At 36.0% G+C, this 25,082-nt stretch overlaps 3 protein-coding genes across 10 annotated transcripts in view; 2 read left to right on the top strand and 1 right to left on the bottom strand.

Moving 5' to 3' along the window:
- Positions 1–868: 868 nt before the first annotated feature.
- Hen1 (Hen1 methyltransferase) lies at positions 869–5,661 on the top strand. Its single transcript, XM_077412172.1, has 5 exons — positions 869–1,255; positions 1,726–1,973; positions 2,057–2,239; positions 2,321–5,409; positions 5,490–5,661. The coding sequence occupies exons 1-5, from the start codon at positions 977–979 to the stop codon at positions 5,594–5,596; spliced, it is 3,906 nt and encodes a 1,301-aa protein (XP_077268298.1). The 5' UTR covers positions 869–976; the 3' UTR covers positions 5,597–5,661.
- A 1,579-nt stretch (positions 5,662–7,240) lies between these two features.
- Gapcena (GTPase activating protein and centrosome-associated) lies at positions 7,241–18,631 on the bottom strand. 6 transcript variants are annotated; one of them, XM_077412173.1, is made up of 17 exons: positions 17,667–18,631; positions 17,166–17,491; positions 16,866–17,040; positions 16,580–16,805; positions 16,292–16,475; positions 15,330–16,049; positions 15,076–15,244; positions 14,749–14,990; positions 14,476–14,664; positions 14,218–14,343; positions 13,945–14,130; positions 13,614–13,788; positions 10,172–10,362; positions 10,031–10,090; positions 9,762–9,953; positions 9,446–9,683; positions 7,241–9,062 (listed from the first exon to the last, which is right to left on the bottom strand). In XM_077412173.1, exons 2-16 carry the CDS (start codon positions 17,361–17,363, stop codon positions 9,450–9,452), a joined length of 3,267 nt encoding a protein of 1,088 aa, XP_077268299.1. In that variant the 5' UTR covers positions 17,364–17,491; positions 17,667–18,631; the 3' UTR covers positions 7,241–9,062; positions 9,446–9,449. The 6 variants fall into 6 exon arrangements, with proteins under 6 accessions (XP_077268299.1, XP_077268303.1, XP_077268304.1 ...); XM_077412177.1 differs by having other exon boundaries at positions 17,166–17,344; XM_077412178.1 differs by lacking the exon at positions 17,667–18,631 and having other exon boundaries at positions 15,330–15,605; positions 15,687–16,049.
- A 2,231-nt stretch (positions 18,632–20,862) lies between these two features.
- Positions 20,863–25,082, top strand: part of LOC143900628 (early estrogen-induced gene 1 protein) — a 62,254-nt gene continuing 58,034 nt past the window's right edge. Inside the window, exon 1 of one of the 3 annotated variants that reach the window (XM_077412208.1) lies at positions 20,863–21,324. The gene's annotated coding sequence lies outside the window, so the exon portion shown is untranslated. The remainder of the gene's footprint in view (positions 21,325–25,082) is intronic. The other 2 variants (XM_077412209.1, XM_077412210.1) reach the window with 2 other exon arrangements.

The following is a 25,082-nucleotide window of genomic DNA, read 5'->3' as shown; positions in this document are numbered from 1 at the left end:
AAGGTATTAGAACGCGGCGTATAAATAACGAATTGTACCAAACTGTGGTGAAATAGATAGAACGGTCCGAATAAAAACAAAACCAACATAAGCGGGCAGGTTCAAAGAACGAAAGAAGAGCAGATCAATGACAAAGTACGTCTTAATTAAACAGCAAACCGATAGAAGAAAAAATAGAAGAAAAAAAGTATATCTGCAGGTACATAGATCGAAATTGACAATGAGATGGGAAGATGAAATTAGAGAGGGTGAAGAAAGAAAATCGGAGAATGGCAACAACAAAAAAGAGTAAGTGCGGCGAAGAAAGTGTCGAGAAAAACTATTAAGATCTGATTCGTTTTTTTACGAATTATTAAGAACAAATCGTTTATACAAATTTTATTTATACAATATCTATACATACCTATATATATATATATATCTGATATATATATATATATATATATAAAAGTATCTGATATATATATATCAGATTCGAATAATAATATATTTTCTGTAATTTTCTTTGCAACAAATATTTTTTTATTTATATATGTCGGCCGCAAAAACGCAACAGGCTAATAATAAAGCCGACTGCTATCGATCCATAAATTACAACACACATCTGATAGAAAATTTCCCCTCCCATTTCTTCCCCCGCGCGGGAAAAGCCTCGCATCTCGCATTCGCATACCACATGACTACCATACGCGACTGAATCCTAAGCAAGCCGTCTGCTAGCGCTCGCCTCACTGCGCATGCGCGTGTACCGGAATCTTCCGATATCGAAGAGAAGCCGCTACGCGGCCTGCGCGCTGCGCTCTGCGCTGTGCGCTGTGAGTGGTGTGGTGTGAGTGTCGGTTGTCGGTTGGTAAGTACACGTACACAGAGTAAGTACACGTACACATGTACACGGACACAGAGCTGCAGCGGCAAAGCGGTATGAGGGTATGAGTTTGCGAAGCGGTGTTGTAAAGAGTCGCAGAATTTTACGAATATGGTCGGCCTACTGTTCCACGTGCTCTACTTGCTGGGCAAATGCATATACGACAGGTATCGCGTCAGAAGAACGACGCTCTTGCCCGATATCGCGACCGAGGATGAACTGTTCGAGCAACGCGACGACACGTTCGACCCGTTCGGCGATGTTCCGGAATGGGAAGTCACGTCCTGGTGGACACACAAGACAATAAACAACTTCTGTCCACCGGCGTACGTACAGAGATACTGTGCGGTGACGGATGTTCTCGACGCATACAAAGGAAAGCTGAATAAGGTATTGACACTATATATTTTGTTGCAACAACAAGCCTGTTCTTTTTTAGCTGAGCTTGCACCGGTCCATCTTGCCTCTCTTTCTTTTCACGTTGGAGAGAAAAAAGAAAAGATGAAACCGTGTAAGAAGTTCAACTGAAAAGAACAAGCCTAATGTAAATATACACATAGAGGTTTTTACGATAACGCTATTTGTGGAATGATGATGATGAGAATGGATATATCATTTGATAAACAAAATATAAAATTGTTAGTCTCGGTGCATTTAATTCCCATATACTACGTTTACGCGAGCGTTACTTCTGTAGTAACTTACGATATATCACTCGTTTACGAGGAGTAAATTATCGCAAGTTACTACAAAATCTTGTTTACGTGAAGGAATTATCGTAAGTTACTACAGAAGTAAAGCTCGCGTAAACGTAGTAATAGTCTCGTACATATAATTGTATTTTTAAATTGTTTCCACAGATCGTTGACTTTGGATGCTCAGAACTAGGTTTCCTGCTTTACTTGAAAGCTATACCAGAAGTTCAACGGATACTCTGCGTGGACGTGGACAGACAAATTTTGGAAACATACCAAAGCAAAGCAGCGCCATTGATCACGGAAATGCTGTCCTGCCGAGAAAGGAAGCTTACGATAGAGATTTGTGAAGGCAGTGTAACACACAATGACGTAAAGTTAAAGAATGCAAATGCTGTAATTTGCATTGAATTGTATGTTCTTATATTGCATGAACATTACCATAAAAGCTATTCACTTATCTCTTATTTTAGAAAAATATTTTTTTAAATTCTAGGATTGAGCATCTATATCCAGATACACTATTGAATCTCCCTTTTAATATTTTTGGTTATATTAAGCCAGAAGTAGCAATAATAACAACCCCAAATGCGGAATTTAATGTAATATTTCCGCGTTTGTCAGGCTACAGACATCCAGATCATAAGTTTGAATGGACCAGGAAACAATTTCAAGACTGGTGAGTTGTGTGTGTATAAAGCTTGGAAACTTACCCCAATTAATTTTTACCAATTTTATCATTAATTTACATTGTTAACAGGGCACATAATATTGTGGTAAGGTATCCATATTATAGTGTGACATTTCACGGAATTTGTAATGGACCTGAAGGCACTGAAGAATTAGGTGCGTTGACGCAAATGGCAGTGTTTCATCGAATTTTGCCAAGAGATCAGTCAATAATAGAAATTCTAACACCAGACGAATATGTTCAATTAAAAGGACAACAGGGATTATTTAAAACAGTAGCCGAATATAATTATCATATGGGATCTGACAGTCGGTCAGATGAGCAAAAAATATTAGATGACGCGATATATTATATTAATTATTTATCCCATGACCCATATAATGAAGAATCACCCAGAAACTATGAAATATATTTAGACCGTATACTGTCCTTCATGACTAAATATACCCTTTCGAGAGAAACACTGAGGTCGATTCTAACAGATGCAGGTTGGAGCGTTGTAGATCGAGAAAATGGACCGGTAGTACTCAATCCTTCCCAGCCTTCTTCTGACGATGAAATGTTGGACGAGTATTATGTGGAGAGTGAGAATGACGAACAGACCGACGAATATGAAGATTCAAGCACCGAGGAACCTCATATTACAAATCAGGGAAACGCATGGGATTATGTAACTGGATCACCCATAAATGAAATGCCTGCAGATGCAAATGAAGAATATTTACCTCAACAAAATCCACATAATGAAAGTTTGCATGAAGAATTTAATGCTACAAATGAGATACCAGACGCAAATGAATATTTATCTGAACATAATCCACGTATTGACATTTGGCATGAAGAATCCAATTTTACAGATGAAGAAAGATGGAACTATAGAACTAATCCACGCATAAATGATATATCTGCGGATGAAAATGAAGAGCATTTATCTGAACGAATTCAGCATCCTGATAGTTGGCATAACAGTCCCGATTTTACAGATGAGGAGGACAGGTGGGATTATCAAGCTGGCCCACTTACAAATGAGATACATGTGGATGCGAATGAAGAATATGCGTCTGCGCAAAATCCTCATATTGAAAATTGGCACGAGGAACCGAGCATTATCATACCTGAAAATTGTTCTATTAACCAAGAGAACACTTATTTATTTGATGGCGAAAATTCTTTGGTAGAAGAAGCTCAACCGGCAGAAGAACCATGTGCAACTTACGACGATATCAAACGTTCAGAAGTTAGAAATACTGCAGAATCTTTAGTATATACTGAACGAGAACTTCCAAGTGACTCAATTCCTTTAACTTTAAATGAGGTAGAAGAATTAGAAGAAGCTCGAGTAACTGCTTCTGCTATGTCAGCAGAGCTCAACAGTTTGCAATTAGAAAATTCAATTGACAGTATTATAATAGAACCAACTGTATTACAAAATGACCAGATGAATCTAAGAACTGCACAAGAAATTGATTCAATGTTAAACTTTCAGTCGCATATGCCCGTTTCGCGTTCATCGACTTCGCCAGCGTCGCTTTGCTTCGGTTCTGAAATGGACAACTCTTTACAAGATTTCAGTGCGTATGATCAAAACCAATCGTCAATCAACAACCAATGTTTATTAAACAGTACTTTTTGTCAATCTGAAATAGCTGAAGCAGCTGTGAGTACAGAAGACTCTACTGTAGAAGATATACTTTGTTTTGAGGAGAGTCTTTCAGAGAAAGATACACAAGGAAGCGAACTATACTTTTCATCACGTACACCTTCAAATTATAATTATGATGTTGAACAAGGGAGAGACATTTCAGATAAAAATCAAATTTGTGAAGACAGTGATCTGGCAGATGTGATATCATCGGATGCTTATAGTAGTAATTTTAATAATCAACCAAAATACACAAGTTCACCTCGTACAAAAATATCCGCTACTGGCATTGTTAGTAGAAGTTACAAACACAAAAAACTAATGCCTGCAATGAATAGTAATGTTTTATTGGGCACAATAGAAAAAATTGAGGAAGCTATATCGGATAGTACTAATAGTAGTTTATTGGAATCTAGTCAGAAATCTAATAATAGTATCACAGAAACAATTAACGTAACTTCTTCAAGCAGTGATGTAATGAGTACTTCAAAATACGACATAGTCTTTTCTGCTAGCAATAGCACACAACAAAAATTGTGTTTAGAAAATAAGAAATTTAGTGGTGTTGATAGCTCTATCTCCACAGAATTAATGCTAGATACTAATCACGAAATCGCGGAAAATAACATAATCAATCATGAGTCTGATGTTGTGGATGATATACAAAATATAGATGCACATCACGTCTTATCACTAGGCAATGAGAATGTTAATCACAAAGACGAAAGTGTATATTGTACATTAGCAAAAATAGATCATACTGATGCAAAAGCACACTTAGAAAATATGACTAGTGATCCTGCAGAGTCAAGTATGAGGAAAAAGGGTTTAAATCCGCCTAGAGAATTAGTAAGTTCCAATTCCAAGTCACATAGTGTTAGCAAATGCTCTTTATTTGATTGTGCCAAAGAAACTAGCGTTTTAAGAAACGATAGGTTTTTACCTTGTAAAAGTAGTGAGGAGAATACAAGTAATGTTCACTTCACATCACTGAAAAGTGAAGAGATTGTTGGTATAAGTAAAGCTGCATCAAATATTGCTGGATTAGCGAATAATGTTGAAGCTAAACCATCTTCTCCGCTTGAGACACCTCCGAACAGTTGGTCTCCCGAAATCATGGATTCCGGCTATCCAAATTCAGCTTCCGCGCAAGATATAACACCGGAATATGATTTATCTAGCATAGCTCAGGATCAGATGCCAGATTCTGAATCGCCGAGCGTTGCGGAAGCGCCGAGACTCGGTGTCTTGGAACCGATTGAGGTGGAAAATGGCGATCTGGCAAATAACAATAGAGACGACGAAGGTAACAATATGATGGCTGTGGATGCTAACGATATGGAAAACTTACAACCGCTGATTGATGTATTGGAGAATGATCTCGAGAATGAAAATGATATTTACGTAATGCAGAACGGTTTTCCCATATGGTTACTAAGAATATTGGATATGGCAAATCCGCTTGATTTTGACATGCAAGCTCGACAAAATCTGCGAATTCCTGACGAAGTTGCAGGTAACTGTACCTCTATATCTCTAGACTTTTATCCGCATAATATTTTAAAGATAATATATTTATAATATTTATATTTCTAGATGATGCTAACTATGTAGTTCACGATGAAGGTTTTGATAGTTCTTCAGAGAGTGAGAGTGATATAGCTTACAATGAAATGGAAAATGATAATGGACATGGTAAATAAAGGTTTTTTTTAATGTGAGAGAGAGAGAGAGAGAGAGAGAGAGAGAGAGAGAGAGAGAGAGAGAGAATGAGGAGATAAAACATGAGCGTGATATGATTGCAGCATTACAGTATTATCTTACATATCATTCTTCTTGCTCCTAACAAAGTTTGTAGTGTAGGCTTGAAAAGTAATGATCTTGAGAAATATTCTTGTTTGCATTTTAGACATGAAATATTGTATCTTGAAATACTTAAAATACTTTAGGTTTTTTATTTATTTATTTAAATCATATGGATAAATAACTACCTCTTTCTATATATTTTTTACATAAATATGATTGAAATAAATGTGTGTGAAATATTATTAAATATTTCAAGCCTATGCAATGTTTTATGTAAAAAATAAGACATCTAGATAAATAAATAGATGAAAATTAAGATATTAAGTATGATATAATGTTTTATATATTAAGATATTTACTTTAATTTTATGTATTGAATGTATAATTCATGATATTTCCATTTTCTATCTCTCATTTCAATGACTGCAAAAATTTTTCAATATCCAATTTTGTACCATAAAAGTATATTAAAATTAATGAATGCTTTTCTTCATTTATTTTGAATATGAAATATTCTTGTTATTCAAAGGTTGTGTTCCGATATTTACTGTCAATACTGAAGATGTATAGTGTATGTGACGTAAATTAGAGATTTTCAGTACTGACAGTGAATATCGGAACGCAGCCAAATTATCATGATGTTAATCTTAACATTTTATACATATATACATATACATACATGTATACATACATGTATACATACATACATGTATGTACATGGAGGGGTAAAAGCCATAGTGTACAAGTCAAATTTTTTTAAAATATTAACATGCCTTTTTTTAGATAGGATTAACTCGTATGCATAGATGCAATCTATACAATATACTAGGTGTCCCCAAATTAAATGTCAAAACTTCGAGAGTGTGTAAGGGATCGATAAACTAAGAAAAAAAATCCTTTAAAAATTTGCTTATTTTTGCTTCGTTTTGGAGAAAATCGCAAGAAAACAATTTTTATTTTTTGCAATTTGTATATTGTATAGATTGCATCTATGCACACGAATCAGTATTTTAAAAAATTTTACTTACACTACTATGGCTTTTATCCCTCTACATGTGTATATATAATATATATAATCATTATATATACTTATACATATATATTTAATACATACATTCACATATCGACTTACATATGTAGTTGCATATATTTTCTTACAATTTTATGATTTGTTCATTAATTGTTAGCTATTTTCAATATCGTATTTTAGCTCTCAATGTGATTTATGAAAATTTATTAATATGTTAAGTTTTGATAGAGCGTAACGTATCATCTATGTGATATCTGGTAGATAAATAGCAAACGTGATAATGTTAAATTAATTTTTGTAATTCTTTGATAATTTCATTAAAACTACCTATCTAAGACTGAAACTGCACAGTTAAGTTCGCAGTGATGCAAAAACTTTGGACAAATAAAATCGATATAAAATTTGAACAGATGTAATATTCTCAATATATTTTATCCTAATACAGATAAACATGTACACATTATATGGCATAAAAGTTATGAGCTTCTTAATATTAAATATTTTACATGGAAACGTGATATCTTTCTTTATTTCAGTGGAATGAAATTACAGGGTATACAATGTTTTATACGTAGTTAGCCTAAGACTTTACTTGATTCTGTTAGTTAGACGATTTCGACTGTTGGTTTTAGTATTTACAGAAATAAAGTCTTCCATTTTCCAATACAAGCGGTTATTCGCTAGAGCATAAGTCAAACGTGACCATAAACTTTGCTTGAAATCGTGTACATATTACTCTTTAATAATTTTAATAAATTGAATTTAATAAAGAAATGAAATAAAAAACATGTATCGATTCTTTCAATAAATTTCATCATCACAACTTAATAGCACAAGTATGCTTGTAACTTCATATATGGAGAGGTAAAAACCACAGTAGTGTGTCAAATTTTTTAAAATGTTTGACTTACATCACTGGTTTTTACCCCTCCATATATTTTTGCATAATGGTTGTGATCTTTTAATTCTTCCTTGTAAATCTATATAAATAAATAAAGCATACGTATATAAGAGTAAATGGCACGACTTACAAAGCTAAGTTTGATAGTCAAGAATGTGCTACAAGTATATAGCAAATTTATTGTTGAAACTCTTATAATACTAGACAAAATTACACATCAATGGAATTGCATTTTTAAGTAGTGCCTTAATACCATAATCTATGGCTTTTTAGTAACGTTTGTCTTACTGCAAATTTTATCAAAACAAAGTGCAAATTGTGTAACTAAACGAGATTAGGTATAAATATCTCCTTACACCTATCGTGTAATTTACACAATCTATTCTGCTACATTTTCATGATTAATGTCTCATGGTGTAAAAGGAAATTAAAATATACAGTTCGCGTGTTTTTCGGTGACAAAAGTACATATAAAACTAAGATAGAGTGAAAGCTTTTGATATCAAACCTAACGCTATATGTGGGTTAGTAAAATTATTGGAATATTGTGTCAGTAGAATTGTCAAAACTATACATACGTATATAATTATCAATTACGCCAGTTGAATTGAAATTATTGCAGAGTAGCGGACTTAATAATAAAGACACGTGGAAGAAAACGCATTCACACTATTTTGGAATGTTACGTTAGTCCAGATAAAATTAAATAATAGAAAATCAATCAATAGAAAAGTAAACGAAAATTATGGGTATAATTGCCTCTGTTACAATGTAAATTCTGATTTTTCCGTAATCGCGCGTTTGTCCAGCAGAATTGTCATGACTATTGTTACTCGAAAATTACTGTATGTACAGATAGAAGTCTCTATAGCATTTTCTCCCTTTCATAGACTAGTTTCATACAAAACGCGGCATATGTACTTACTTTTATTTCCTATTATTGTAAATAATTTATCGTATTTGCGAACGTAACAATCTATTTTTCGATAGATTGTTTATCGTTAGTAACCCGCGTGGTATTACGTAAATTTCTATATCAAGCACAGCATTGCGTTTACGCTGCGTATATATTGTATACGCCGAATGAAAGGAAGAAAAAGAAATTAACATAAAAAATAGCGTTAACATAAGCGTTTATACCTGTGGTGTCGAAAAAAAAGAAAAGAAATCACAGAAACGAATCTAGTTTTAACAAATGTAACAGGATAATAACGAAGATTTTCAATGTAATATCAGCTGTCATGTAAATAAGGCTGCCTGATCAAAAGCACTTAATGTGCGATACGAATGGGGAGTGTGACGAAGAATACATCGAGTTAACAGATCAAATCGTACATTATATGTAACTACGAACATATATCATGTTTACACATTCGTGCCCGGCACATGACTCCGAGATGTACGTATTCTCCTCCTCCTAATGGCATTCTGCCTGCACAGCGAAAACATGAAAATAATATATGATAGAATATCGAATATTGGGATTTCATTAATATGTACGATGTACGCACAGAAAGGGCATTAAAGTCATATCACAAAAATAAGCTGCAACAGATTGTATAAAGCAGTGTCACCACATAGTCACATGGATATAAAAAGTTCTTATCTTTACTTTAAAAAATATTTGTGAAGTATTTTACTCGTCAAGGGAATATCTCCATCGAATATTTTTTAAAGTAGAGATAAGAACCTTTTATATCTACACAACCATGTAGCATCTACTATATATAATCTGTTGCATCCTATTTCTGTATTCATTTCATTACAAAAGATGTGCTTTTTTTTGTTTTAGTAAGTATTGTGTTTCGTACTTACTGCATCACACAACTTCCTTGAGACTGTCCCGCGTTTCACGGCTACGAGAATGTATCAGATGGTGTAGATCGCCCCCAGGTGCGCTGTCGCGTCTCAGATCTCTCAGCGCGGTTGGAGTCATCGCTTCCCTCTTGTTCGCCGCTTCCTTTATGCTAGACAAGGTTTTGCTGAGCCACGGCCAACTGTTCCGCGCGGCTTGCAGCTCAGAAGCGGTGGCATGCAACTGATGCGTCAGATCCTGCCAAACGATTCGCGTTACATTCTGTACTTCGATCTTCAGACGGTCAGCTATGCAAAATGTGTCCCTGTTGCTCACCTGATTCCGGCACTCGGCCTCGACGTGTGCCAATTTCGTCTGCGCCAACTCCAATTCCAATTCGCGCACCCTTTCCTGCACCCTGTGAAGCATGGGATCTATTCGGTTCTCCAAAGGATGCGCGATATCCGCCAGTATGTTCGACGAATCCATTATACACGTCCTACATTTCTCGCATTTTGAAACCTTCGCCTGAAACATATCGTTATCGGAGTCCGTGCTCGATAAAGAGTGTAAACGCTAGCGAAATTAAACCTGAGATAACACACCCGTAGCTCGCTCAACGTTGTCTTCGCAGCATTGTAATCGTCCTCCAAACGTTGACAGATCTGCAAACGTGTAAATATTCTTGCAGCTCTCTATAATATTTGGAACTGAACCATCTACAATGTATAATATCTTGTAAATACCTGTTTGTATTCGGCTATAATGACATTGCTTCTGCGGCTTTCAGCGTCTGCTCGAGCTACCTCACGCTGTAGCATCTCCTTAATCTGCAGGAGTTCTGCCTCCAATCTTTGCTTCTCTTCTTCATTTCTGGCCACTGTACCGCGTAGTTGCTCCACCTCGTTACTGTATTCGTCAGCATTTTCCTGTGCTTCTGTAACACGAGAAGCAAACAATTCTTATTTAAGCAAATTTAAGAGTTTATTGTACAGATTATATTTATTACGTTGTGTCGCAACTTTTTGAAATGTTTAATCTCTCTCTCTCTCTCTCTCTCTCTCTCTCTCTCTCTCTCTCTCTCTCTCTCTCTCTCTCTCTCTCTCTCTCTTGAAGAATTATAAATTTATAATTACAAATTCCTAAAATCCCTAAAATTCACAATTGCATAATAGTATGCAATGTAGTCATTACAAAAGATATATTTTTTAATTCACTTTTATTTTGTTGTGTAAATCATTTTTATTTTGTTAGACGTGCTTGAATATCCCGCGTATATCATAAAAGTATTATTAAAATAATAAACTATATGTATTTCCTCTAAAAATTTAATAACAGTTGCAACAAAAAGTAGCACACTTAGATATATAAAGTACATCTCTCTCTTACTCTTCATTAGTTCTTTCGTTGCGTGGCTCATACTTGCACCACTGATACGTTAAAAGCAGATGGTCCGAGCATAACTGACAGATACAGATATCTTGTTAACACGCGAGCGAGCGGTTTTGCTATATACTGCTGTAGGAAATATGCTACGGCCAAATTTAAACCGCTGATATAGCTGATATCGGATATCTTTATCTCGCTTGATATATCTTTTTGAGTGACAACAATATTGATAGCCGATATTTCCATGAATATTTCGCACTTTTATCACATTTTGGAACATTGTAAAAAAATATTTACTTGACTAACGAAATATTTTTATAAAGTAGCCTGACTTTGTTCTTTGTGCATATCCAGTTAAAAAAAATCACGACTACTGTGAATCATATTTTAATATATAATAATATAATAATTGGTACACGCTATAGTATCATATCATTAACTGTGTTAGATTCAACTTTGTACAAATGACATATTGCATTTTCAGTATACGCAAATGTGAAAGCTCCATCTAATATGATTAGTCATGTCTATAGTCATGTTATTGCTTATCAGCTTACGCATACTTCAACGACCTATGATATATAGAATTATTTAAATAATAGTTTGTAAAAATATATTTTTACACGTTACTCGGATCCGTAGACCTAATTTATTAAATCTGATCTAGATCTAATCTCTAGATTAGATAATATCCTAGTACATATTATTTTATATTTTAAGTTATTTCATTTTTGTTCTTTTTGTTAATCATAATCATTTAGCATTGTTGCATTTATATTGCGGCACTACACTACTTCTATAGATAGGAAGTAATTAGTATAGTACAAACAAGTGCTGATAATTTCGCTTGATGCGTCATGCATACCCAAATATAGCAAGAAAAACAAAAAATATGAAGGTAGGAAGTGCAAATGTTTACTAGATATTAGGAGCAGGATATTAACGGATAAAAAAGGTAATTCACAAAACTAAAAGTACTCTCTGAGATGATTTATTTTTCAATATATATAAGCAATAATAAATAATATATAAATAAAAAGCAATACAAGAGGTCGTATATATAAGCGCTACAGCCGATAAGCATGGATTTTAATAACAAATGTCATCAACTTTTCCAATAATGTGATATAATTAAAAAATAAATAATACTTTTTACAAAGTTGAACTTACAATAAAGGTTTGATAACATGAAACAGAACATCCTCGTCTATAACACGGTATTAATATACTATATGTTCACAGCACGCATTGAGACATGTATAGGTATAGCCATTGTAACACAACAGCGCAAAAAAAATACAACATAACAATTCTATAATTTTTTATATGAGTATTTTGTATTGTGGAAGTTATATTTTGATTAGTTACTCATCAGTTCTCGTTGCCCAATCAATGGGAAAAAAAATACATTATTAACTGTCTTTAATATCCTCTTATTCAAGTTTCACACTTTACTCGTACGTATTTAAATAAATCTCATAATTGTAGAGGTTCTATAGTAAAACATCAATTGATAATAATAATCTATTAATTTGTTAATCTATCTTTAAGTCTCTAAAAATTCAACAAAATTAGTGTTAATATCATTGATAATTAACCATTAATATAATATCATTAATAACTAATCACAGAACAATACATTCAAGCAGTATTATAAACTGAGAGCTATTTGCAACGAAAAAATGAAACCGAACAGATTTATACGCGTGATAATGATAAAATTACTTGCATACAATATAAATTAGGATTACCAAAATAGAATTTTATATTGAAAGGTAATTAGATGTAAGCGGTTTTCACACATTAGTCCTATTACATCCTAGCAATTTTAAAATAAGTCTCTATATCTTTCAAGGAAAATATTCCATGTTTTCTCTTCTCTTTTAAAACTGCGTTTTGTTCAACAAATTTCTTATGTTAACAATAATCTCTTTCGGTGATGTACTTTCGCCAAGTGGCAAATACTCAGATTTGGAAACAAGAAAATATACAGGCAAGCAAAACCACCACCTGACCATAAAGTAATTATACAATGTCCATTTCATATTTCTAAATCACCTAAATATAGAGAGCTGTGTGTGTAAAGTTTATTATAAAATTTTTACTAATACATTTATTAATAAGAAAGTTATATACTGAGTTTTTATACTTGTTTTTCTTGATGCAGTGAATGCTATGAGACTAGAACATTTTATACATAATTTAGCTCAGAAAGCATGAAGTTTTATCTCGTATGTATTTATTGTCGAATTTATATGTATAAACATTAAATATACACGCGCGAGCATATTGTCCTACGTACAGATTGGATACATTTTATATTTAATTAATATATCTATAATATTAAATTATTTTTTGATAGATTTAATTTACTATATTTCTATTACTATCGTGTTATATCAAAACATAACAATATACATTTCTATGTATTTTAATTAGATTGTATTTGATTTTAGAAAAATTCTATTCTAAGTACTACAAAAAAATATTTATACGTTCTATGGCACAGCCTAAGAACTCGTTGTATTTTATATGTAGTTTTATTAACAATAGCTCTTGCTAAGAATCTTTGACTCTTTGGTTTTTAATATGGCATGTCTATTAATATAATAAAGTTCGTATGTGCCTAAAGCTTCTATCCACACTAAAAACAAATTCACAACCAACAGGCAATGATTGCTGAACTATACACGAAATGTACATGCATGTACCGCACAGTGTAGTGTTCCCTAATGAATTGATGGAACATTGTGTTTAAAGGTGAACAGAGAAGTATTCAAACGTAGAATATAAAATTACCTTTCAACGTCATAAATTCTGCTTCATATTTCTTCAATTTCTTCAATGTCACTGAACAAGCTAACTTCATAACATAGCGTGCAACTTCTTCGTTCCGGCAACGTTTTGGTAAATGTACCCGGAAGTATTTTAATATGCTCTCAAAATCTAATTGTAATAATTCTTTTTTACAAAGCTGAAAAGTAAAATTACTTTTGACATATATCTATTATTTATAGAATAAATGTAAAGAATCATAAGAATTAAATCGATAAAATAGTTAAAATATATCGATGAAATATATTTTGTTTGTACATATTATAAACTTTTTAACTTGCATACAATAACTTACCATTAACAAAGCGAGGGCGACTTGGAATAACGTGTCGAGTCCTTGTAAAAGAAATACATCCAAGATATGAAAGACAAGATATAATGGAAATCTAGCAGTAAATAGAGTTAGAAACCATTGTGCGGCGAACATGTGCGTTTCTACACCGCGATCACAGAAATGCTTATAAAGTTCCGGCAATTGATCCTAAAAGCAAATTGTAGAAAATATAGCTTGTACATAATTCATTGTCATATAAACGTCACATTATCATATAGATTAGCCACAACTCACTTCTATTAAACGATTTAATTGATAAAATCGCATGTAAAGATTGTCAAATCTATCCTTGTATAAATCTCGAAGACCATAGTCGTACATTAATTTGACCAGAACACAAAACGCTTGCTCTTCGGGCATCTAGAAGAAATACTCAAGTTTGTTTTTGTCGATAAATACTTTACAAACTGTTATAAAATGTATCATCTGTGAAGAACCCTATCACCAGTTCTACAAAATTAGTTTCTATAAAACTGTACGACAATTACTTACGTGCAGTAACAGACTAGCAACTAAGAAACTGAGGCCCTGACAATATCCAACCTCTTCGTCGTGAACAGCATATGCTTTACTTATTCTGTATAAAGAGTCTTGCCCTAAACCACCTGTTTCTTTAAAGAAGTCATGGGCTGGAAATGTTCTATTGATATCCCTTAAAATTACGCTCTCGCAGCTGCTCTCCTGTGTATTATCAAAATTCATGTTATATCTCAGAGAAAAAACATTAACCATTTTTTATTATATGAAATTATATCAAGTACTCACTTTCGTGATTAACATTCTGTATTTATCCATCATTTCTTGCGAATTGTCACAATTGCTCAGACGTTGCCAAACTTCGCCGCGCAAAGCTTCAGGAATTCCTTGTTTTGTCAGTTTTATAAGAAGTTTCGGACGTTGCTCGTTAACTTGCCAACTATCTAAAACTTCAGCCCAGCTGGCCAATTCATCCGCCGAGCAGTCCTTCGAAACTTCGCCTGTACCACTTAACATAGGTTCATCACCGTCTATATGCAGAAATTGAGACATTAACAAACATATTTTATGTTAGTAAATTACCGAGCCAACTCCTTTTAGAATTTAGTTTATTACCTGAATCTATTTCTTCTTTAGGTGTCAGTGTATCGATGCTAGTTAAAGAGGGAGATCTAATTAAAGATGCCAGATTCAGAGCCAGATTTAATCTGTTTCTATCTAATTCACCAGATGTTTCTATGCTTTGTACTTCATAATGTACCTCTGTACCATCCCCAGAAATTACCTGTCAAAAAAAAAAAAAACATGTAATATAACCCGATAAATATTTGTGAAACATAATGTCTTATAAGAATATCAGGACAGCTCACCTCTTTGGAATTAAGAAAAAACTGTTGCACGAGATTTCTTTTATTAAAATACCAAAATCTCTCGTTTTGTGGAAACACTTTAACTGACGTTTCTATCACAAATCTTACTGGTTCTCGAATATCTCTAATAACGAGATCAACGGCAACGGTCATGAATATTTTACCCTCTCTAGGAGTTTCTATATTAAGAGTTTCCAAAGCGGGATCTGCAGGATCCCAACGTCCACAAATATTATAGCACTGTTTATCTTGCATTATTGGTCCAGTATTAACTTGCTGTAAAATTGTTGTAATATTGCGAACATCTGAGCTGATTATAGACATAAAATTAACTTGCTGGTGTAAATCTCTCTTTACCATCTCGAGTAGTCGCATATCACTGTGTTTAACATTTCGCCCAGGGCTAACAAGAACTCCGAAACATCTCTCGACTTCAAGCGTAATACCACCTTCTTTACTGGACACTTGCTGGATACTCAAACAAACTTGTTTTGCCACATTGCTTCGTAATTTAAAACAATTTCTATCCTTGGGGACTGTACTAAAACCACCTTTTCCATCTTCTTCTTTTATTTCCATAGTGACTTCAAAGATAAATACTCTAGAATTAACTTTTTCACCAGGATTGAAACCGTTAAAGTCACTGCTCGTTAAAGAACTCGTCATTGAACGTGGTATTCTATGGAACGCTTTTGAAAAGCAGGCTGACACTTGTCCGACCTACATAAAATAATTACAGACTTAAGATACACATTATTTTGTATATGTATAATCACTATATATAAAAAATATATACAAAAAATGACTACATATTAAAATGTCTTATACACGTTACGTTTCTATCTATATCAAACATACTAAAGTGAAATTATGATTTGTAAATATAGAATATAATAATATACTACAGCCATTATTTTAAATGTATTTACATATATACGATAATCAATAATATAAAAACGTACCGCTTCTGGTATATCGCAGCGGAAAACATGACATTGGTAAATGGCAGATTCTTTAGTATCCCCGTGTGACCATGTAAAAGCAAAACATGCTGCACATGAACCAGCACTCTCACCACGTGCATAAAATAGAATACGTTGGACTTCATAACGCGCGATAGCTTGTTGTGTTCCAGCATCGTATAGACTAAAGAGAATTATAGTATATATTATTTCATCACATAATATATATATATATATATATATTTGTGTAGATTTAAATTTAGATTGGACACAAATTAGATTACTCACACAACTGAACCTTGCGAACTACTCGGCACCGAGACAGAAACCTTTATTCCTAAATTCAAGGATTGCTCTGCGTTTAATATATTCATATTACGTTGGATTTCGCATTCTGATTTTGGCGCATTTATGGCAGCGGATCCCAAATACATAACACCATTGAAAATAGTGCATTCTTGTTGAACGTGTGACAATGTATTCAATTCTGGATCACATAAATGTATTTTTAGATCTAAAATCCATCACATTCGTATTGCTTGTTATTGTTTACAGACACGTTAGTGTAACTTACCTTCTTCAAGATAATCTTCGGGCTTCATAATATCCTGCTTCTCCGATGCGACAATACAAGAACTAACGTCGTAAAATTTACTGTGGCCCACTTTCTTCATCTTCTCTTGGTTTTGTTGGCCAGCACCCGTCACTTTGAATTCACTTCCCTCCATTTTTGAGTCCTCCGTTAAAATCTGCGTTTGTCACACAAAGCAGATATAGACACATTACTCTATGGCATTTGTCAGTTATGAATCTAGATTAAAGCTTATCTATTGAGATTAGGGGGCGTCACGATAAGTTCGATAAATGTACAGACCTCACGGAGATTATTTTGCAGGTCCTCCAGATTACCGTTATTGGCGATTTTTAGCATGGGTGGTTCTAAGAGAGCTTGCTGCTGCTTGCTAGTACCTTTTTCATTTACAAATTCATATTCATCGCTCGTCGCCACTGATTCCATCGACTTTACACTTATACTATCCTCCATAACTAGGTCTGTAACATTGATATTCATTGACCAATGTTTTACAATTATAGTATCAATCTTTAAAAGCACGCGGCAGGTTTTCTTTGAGACCTCTCACTCGTACGTTAAGACTGTTTACTGCTTTTTGGACAATTGTTCAATATTTTGTTCAACATCTTCAACAAACAAATAAAATATACTCTTGTATATTATTGAAATAAGTTTCAATTAGATACCATACGCAGAGTTATCTCAAATTTATCTACACGAAGGGCAACCTCGTATCTTTGGAAAAATCCCACGTGATATTTACAAACATCATTCTAAAAGACCGACAGAGCGAACACGTACAAGACTACAACTTCTTCTTCCCAAGAACACAAGTGACTCGTGTGCGTTCTCAGCGTGGCAAAGTGTTATCTTTGATCCAGTATCCCTGGAAGCAGGGTCTCCCAGACGACACGGCTGATACCGTGGGAGGTGGGAAGAAATCTCTAGTCTCCTCCTGCTGCCCCGCAGTCTGACTCAGCCGCGACACCCTCGTGCTCCGTCGGCGCGACCCATTAGAACAAAACGGTCCGTTCGCCCGTGGCCAAATCCGAAGGAAGCCAGCGGAGCGCGTGCGAGGTTCGCGTCGACGGCGGCGGCATCACCGTCGTGCGACGCATCCGCCCGTGATCTCTCTATCTCTCTCTCTCTCTCTCTCTAATTTTCCTGGTGTATTATTTCAGGTGATGACGGATCTCGCGCGTATCCGCCCGCCCTAGTCGTTGAGCTTATCCCGAGATAAGACGACGATTCCTGGGGGCCCGTTCCCGAGCCACTCGCGACGACGATCGTCCTCCGCGGCGTGGATCCTCCTCTCCCTCTCGACCCCGGCGTGGATCTTCGTGGCCTACGACCTACGACTCGACACTCGACACACCGTCGAACTCCCCGCAGTCCCCCGCGGCACCTCGCTTCCTCTCCGGCGCGTGTCGCCGCGCCCGGACCTCGCGCGCCTCGCTTCGCCGATACTCTCGACTCTCGACCTCGACTCTCCGCACGCGTTTCCTCGCGGCGCGACGCACATTTACATGGCTCTCCCGTAGCGAGCGGCGCGCCTGACAGAAACGACGACGACGACGATGGGGTCGGCCATTCGCGAGTGCATTACCCGCGGCCCAGAGAAGTCTCTGGTCTCGCCACCGATTCCCCGATACCGCGAGAAACCGCGTCGATACTTTTCTCTCGATGCAGCGGGCGGTATATTTCGCGGATAGATAGATAGATAGATAGATCGGAATACTCGACCGACGAGAACTACTGTATTTCCGATTGACTGTACTCCGAGACTTGAAAGTATCGATATCACGCTCCGGGCATTTCGGCATCGATACTCGCTCGTGTAGAGACGTCGTATCGATTCAGTACTATATATGTAATAAGGCGCGTATACATAGCCCTTTTCGGTTTCTTGAAAAATCAGAGAAAAGTCAGTTACAGGACTAACAGGACTTACAGGATTAGCATGGCCTGTTCGCATTAAGCTCACATTTTGTCAAGAGAACCTGTCAGTATGTGATCTGACAGCAGATTTTTGCTGTATGATCTGAAGAAAAGGTTGAAGACATTGAAATCTCTCTTTATATTTAAACAAAAGGAATTTGAAAAAAGAAAATAAATGACAGCAGATTACCGGTGGAAACTTAGCAGGATCGGTTATCTTATAATTATTTAAATAATTACGAAACAGTAGATTCTCCGCTCGGTTTCCGCGGTCAATCTGTCGTCATATTTTGTCAGTAGATTCTATTATATTTCTGTCAACAAGCTAGATTTGTATAGTGGACATGCGAAATTTTTGTTAGCAACTATTACTATCAGGAAGAAATACTTTCCTGTATCTCGAAAGCTATATGTTACTTTTAATATTGGAATCGTATCAGTTTTTCAAATTCCGTAAACGTGTGTCGTCTCGTTACGACAGAATTTTCAAATTTAAATTTCTAAATGCATCGAATGACGTCACTGAGTTGTTTTCTCATCGATATTCGCGGCTAAATATCTGACGATCAAAGATTTATTCTTCGATGTACCGCAACATGTCAATTATTCTTCTAAATATTCTGATATATTGTGGTTTTTTTTTGGTATTATTATGACTTCTCTTATACACACACATTATTTTTATTGTTATAAATTATTATTAAATTCTGCAAAAACGGCACAGTTTTTAATATTATTAACTACACAATCCTTTTCATCTCTGTGTAGTTTGAATTTGTGAATGAAAATAAAGTTGACAAATGGTCATCCAAGAATTTTCAAAAGTGACAATAACACATTGTCGATTACGAAAAATCGAATGGACAAGTTCTATAGAGAATTGGTATAATTACTTAAACGCGATTTTCGTCATCAAAAGATCGTTATCGTGCTATATGAGAATCGAGACAAATAAAAGATTATTATTTTTATCTTTATGAGCGCAGGCATTGAAAAAAAAACGTTGTTACGAAAGAGAAGAAATTCCTTAACGAGAAAAATTAGTTAAAAAGTTGAAAGGTAAAAAAAATTGTGTACGCGTTTATCCCTGTGTTTTACAAATATAAGAGTGCATAAAAAATATAAATGAAGCAATAAAGATTATTTATTGATTAAATATGTTTTTTGGCGCGGTACAAAATATTTAAGAAATCCTTCAAGAATATAATTCACAATCTGTCGTACATTTTTGAAAATTAACTTTCTTTTAGGGATATCTCACGATGAGTCATAATACACGAACATTATTTTCGCGATATAATCTCTGTTCCAATATTTAAAACACATCTTTTTATGTATAGGCTTGACTCACCTTATCGAAGGCGGAAAATGAATCTTTTCCAAGAAAAAAAAAAAAAGAATGGAAGAAAAATAAAACATTAAGAAACATGCCTATAAATAATGTCATATTGTATCTCGGCTTTATATATGATGCAAATACACGGCGTTGTAAACTGCCAATATGACATGACAGATAACGTTAACGAATCTCGGAAGATGGCGCAAAGATACAGAGTTTGATTTAACAGAAGTTGGAATTTTGGAATTTAAATTGAGTGAGTTTCAAAAAAATCATTATCAAAGAACATTTTGAAATAATGAATCATCTTTTTAATCAAACTAAATACCACTGACTTTCAAGAGTCGAAAATAAAGCGAATATACTGATGAAACATTTCTCTGTTTATTAAGTTTCGATTACTTAAGCGATAGAGAGAGAGAGAGGTTCGCGTTCTTCAATTAAATTAAAGCTACTTTAAGAAATTGAAAAGAATCTTTACTTAACGAAATTTTATTTTAAGATTTAGCATAATAGCGTTACGTATATTTTAATACTTAAAGAATTAATATATAAATTACACGCGCATATAAATTACACATTCTACAAATATACAATATTAATAAATTAACGTACATATTCAATATGTATTTTAATATATGAATTTAATATATTTCACACTTTTTTTTCATTGATCTTTCGAAAAGTTGTGAACAATTTTCTCACGGGCGTACGACGGCGCCCCTTCCTGCCCGAGCTTTGCACTTTACTGGGACTGGGGGGGGGGCGCCCGCCGCGTTCGTGTCGCGCACGCGCGAAACTTGGCCCGTATCACGGATTCGCAAACACCGAAGTATGCAGCAGTGCAGCAGTGCAGTTCGGGCTCAGTTCGTAGAGTCGAGCCAGACCAGACGAGCTGCTCCCGGTCAGCTCCGTTACGTCGGGCGTGAGGCGAAGCGGTTGCAGCCTCCCCGTTCACGGGACTCTCGTATCTTTCGCGTCGAGGACCTACCACCGTCGTCACCCGTCACCCGTCACCGGTCGCCGTCGCCACGATAGTTTGCGATCGTAGTGGTTAGTCGACGCTCGACGTTGCGAGAGCCCCCGCACAGAGAGACGCCTGTGATCATGAAAAGTGTGAGAGTGCGTGAAATCGGCTAGCGTGCAAACCGCGAGGAGGGAGAGCGTATGTACGAAGACACGGTAAGTATAACCGTCCGTCAATTTCTCGAGAAACGCGCGTTCGCGCATCTGAATCCGACCCTCGCCGATGATCTCTCTCTCTCTCTCTCTCTCTCTCTCTCTCTCTCTCTCTCTCTCTCTCTCTCTCTCTCTCTCTCTCTCGCGATATCGTTCCCCCCGTGATTCGAGATAAAACTCGGAGCGAAAAGAGAGAAAGAAAGGAGATGAAAACGGAGCGTCGGGACGTCGAGCCGTCGACGCGCGCCGCGAGAAAGAGAGAAAGAGAGAGAGAGGTTATAAAACCGTCGCATCTCCGACACTCCGACGTCGAGGTTCTCTCGTCCGTGGATTCGTTCGACGTTCCGCCGCGCGAGAGAGCGCATCCGCGGAGTCGAGGCCGTCGAGGCCGAAGGCTCCGGATTCCGGATCGGAGTCATCGGAGAGCGCTCCGAGGATCGATCCCCCGTGGCGGCGCGCGGGCGGCGCGGGTGCCGCTGGCTCGAGAGGTTATGAAGTCGACGCGGAGAGCGAACTTCAGGTCGTCGGCGTTCTACGTTCTGCCTCCCTCCCCCCTCCCGCCCCGCTACCGAACGCCACCGAACGCGGTCTCGCTTTCACCGTTCGCGGTTCGCGTCCGCGCCGACGACCTGAAGTCGGCTGAAAGTCACGCGTCGTCGGTTCGGCGCGCGGCGCGCGGCCCCGATATCCCCGCGTTCAAAAAGGCGAGGATCAGTTTTGATTTGGTACTGAATTCGGCGGTCCCGTCGCAGGGAGGATGACACAATCGCGAATTGACGCGATCCGGCGCGCAAACCGAGGATTGACTCGAGAGGACGGTGTCCGCCGCGACCCGCGACGCGACGCCCGACGGGCAGTCGAGCGATAAGATGTGTTACGATACGGAATGCGGCTAGGCTACGGACGTTGGACGCGCGTTTCTTATCGTCGCCGCTCTCGCTCCGCGCTACTTTTAACAGTTGTCGCGCGCGCGCGCGCGCGCGATCCGCGCAGCCGAGCGTGAACGCGATACACGGAGATCGTCTCTGGGAGATCGTGGATTTCGGGGGCGCGTTTTAGGTTATGTCGGGCATCCGTCGATTCGTAGGTAACGCGAGGTCACCTACGATTTACGCGCGGTTTAAAAATGAGTACGTATATATTTAAATAATATAATGTGAAAAAGGATATATTTTGTTACATTTATTACACGAACGCATTATATGTATTTAAATAATGTGAACATTAATTTAAAAAATATGTGCGTATGTGTATGTATATGTATATAAAAATTTCACACACACACACACACACACACATTTTTTGCTTATATATCTAATATATAAATATTAATTCGGTATTTTCCTTTCCTCCATATACACGTAAATACACTCGACACACGCGCACGAAATTAATGTTTACGGTAAACATATAAAGGAGAAACGAAATTTGTTTTTTTTTTTTGCATTACTCGTAGTAATTCGTAATAATGTAAGCGAAGAAAGTTTATACAAATCAGAGTAATCCGTTCTTTGATTTATTACTTGGACATGGAGAGATTAATCCTGTAGAGATTAGTGCCTAGAAGGATTAGTGTCTAAGGAGTAGGGAGATTATATACTTCTCGATTGTTCTTATCGTGATTCGTCCTCGTCCAAAAGCCGGACGAGTTAAGGGTGGAGCGAGATTGCCGAGTGGATATCGATGTCAATGACGCTCAATGACCGGATAATCCATCATCGATGAATATCCTCTTAAAATTTTTCAAGATAATGGAGCACAGAAGCCGCTGCTTGTAACCGAAAATTGACGGGGTATTTCGAAGGCAATTTCTGAATGGAGATTTTGATTATCGAGATGAAATCAATTTTTTATTTTGACAAACAACGGTAGTATAATCTATAAGATATCTGATTTAAAAATAACAAGAGTTATGATGAAAATTTAGAATTTTTGAATATATATATGTATATATATATATATATATATATATATATATTACTATAAATATATATTAAATCAATTCTAGTTAGTTTGATTTGCGTTAGTCAAAAGACCAGCACCTCTCAAAGAGCTTTCATTATTTCCTGGAGTTATCTAAGGATCTACGAATCTTTAATTAGTTTCGATTTGATCGTTCTTAAGTAAAATTCTCATCAAAAACTATTTTAAAGAAATATCTTTTAAATTCAAAATTTAAATCTATTTCCGTTTAATCCTACTGCTTAAATAAAATGCTAAACAAAGATTTCTTAATTTTTTTAGATATCTAAATTAACGAACTTTTGCTTATTCGCGCCTCTTAATACGTGAAAAGTATTTTATTATTAACTCAGTTATACTACAATAATATTTCAACAACCTGGTAAAAAAGAAATGAATTTATTGCAAAACTTGTGCTCCACGTGAAGTGCGAAGACTTGGATGAGAACATTAAATTGTATTACTTCTTATATCTATATGTTTCCACACGCGCGCGATTTATACATATATTAGATGTCATCTGGAGAATCTGAGTTCTTATAATTATATTTCATATAAATGTACATTACCAATTTATTAAAAGATGCATTTGCTCCTCCGTCATAAATTTTGAGATGAGATGAGAAGCCTGTGTCGAAACGCGTTGAAAGCATTAAATTTTCCTGCCGCGTCGAGCGGCTTTCTCAAACATTTTTATCGCTCTCCGCTGGTCTTCATAATTCTCGCGGTGTGGTTCCCCCTTCTTCGGTAGCTTTAAATTCCCCGTCTCACACAGATTGGACTGTGCTTTTTCGACCGGTGTGCCGGTTGTTGTAGCTGTGTTTGTAATCTCGGCCCGCATCAGCCGTTGGTGCGTCACGTGAACGCGTCGTGCTCACCCAGTTCGCAGCTTGAAACTCGATTCCAGGAAGGAACGCGCTTCGTTCGCATTTTTGAGCGTAATTAGCATTTTCGAAACGTACGTCCCTCTAATCATTCGTCGTGCCGTGCAGTTTGCATCCGTTTCTCTTTCACGAGATATATATATATCTTGCCGCGCGACAAATTTTGTCGCGATTTGCAAATTATTAAATCACTGTGCAACACAAAGAAACGGCAATGAAACGTTGCCTGCCTCGCCTGAATTAAAGTATTTGCGACGTAGCTTTCATGATCGTCTACTAAATGGCAGAAATGTGCAATGTATATTGAATACTATTACCAGATAGTATTTTAATATTTCTCTTTCTCTTATCTCCGGGTTACCAATAATCTCTATATATAATTTGAGGAAAATGTTTATATATAATATTTTCCGAGATATTTTTTTTTTCCGTACCATTAATGAAGCGTAATGTACCTACAAGAAAAAACACTATATACACATTATTTGAAAACCTATATTGGCAACACGAAACGTATACACAAAATATTGACGGACTTAAGATTTTTTTATCTTGGCGTCATCCACAAACTTGAAAGATAATTATTCGGACGATTTCTGCTTCCGTCGCCAAGTGTACACATAATAGATAGTATTTTTCTGACTTGTTTATTTGGTTCTATAATCGCGTAATCACGATTATACGTATATTTATTTGATCTTGAAACACAAGTTTAGAATACATTGTGATATTAAAGTATGAATCTTGCCTTTTAAATTTATAGTGTACAAATTTGTTGCCACATACTATGCGTATTGATAACACATTAAACTGCAAGCGTGCATATCTATATTTTGTTTATACGAATGGATTCTCTGATATTAATTTTATATTTTACACTTCGAATGTAATATCGGGCACGGTAAATTATAATAT

The sequence above is a fragment of the Temnothorax americanus genome, unplaced genomic scaffold, assembly GCF_048541705.1.
Source record: "Temnothorax americanus isolate GAGA-0224 unplaced genomic scaffold, ASM4854170v1 Scaffold3, whole genome shotgun sequence".
Classification (NCBI taxonomy): domain Eukaryota; kingdom Metazoa; phylum Arthropoda; class Insecta; order Hymenoptera; family Formicidae; genus Temnothorax; species Temnothorax americanus.
This window is presented reverse-complemented; position numbering and strand designations above follow the sequence as displayed.

Bases quoted from the DNA above. Each gene is read 5' to 3' on its own strand.
- Gapcena (XM_077412173.1), bottom strand. From the start codon at position 17,363: ATGAATATCAATGTTACAGACCTAGTTATGGAGGATAGTATAAGTGTA. The intron at 16,806-16,865 runs GTAAGTTACACT...GATGGATTTTAG, and splicing joins CGAAGATTATCTTGAAGAAG to ATCTAAAAATACATTTATGT. The intron at 16,476-16,579 runs GTGAGTAATCTA...AATTCTCTTTAG, and splicing joins AGTTCGCAAGGTTCAGTTGT to TCTATACGATGCTGGAACAC.
- Hen1 (XM_077412172.1), top strand. From the start codon at position 977: ATGGTCGGCCTACTGTTCCACGTGCTCTACTTGCTGGGCAAATGCATA. The intron at 1,256-1,725 runs GTATTGACACTA...TTGTTTCCACAG, and splicing joins ACAAAGGAAAGCTGAATAAG to ATCGTTGACTTTGGATGCTC. The intron at 2,240-2,320 runs GTGAGTTGTGTG...CATTGTTAACAG, and splicing joins AGGAAACAATTTCAAGACTG to GGCACATAATATTGTGGTAA.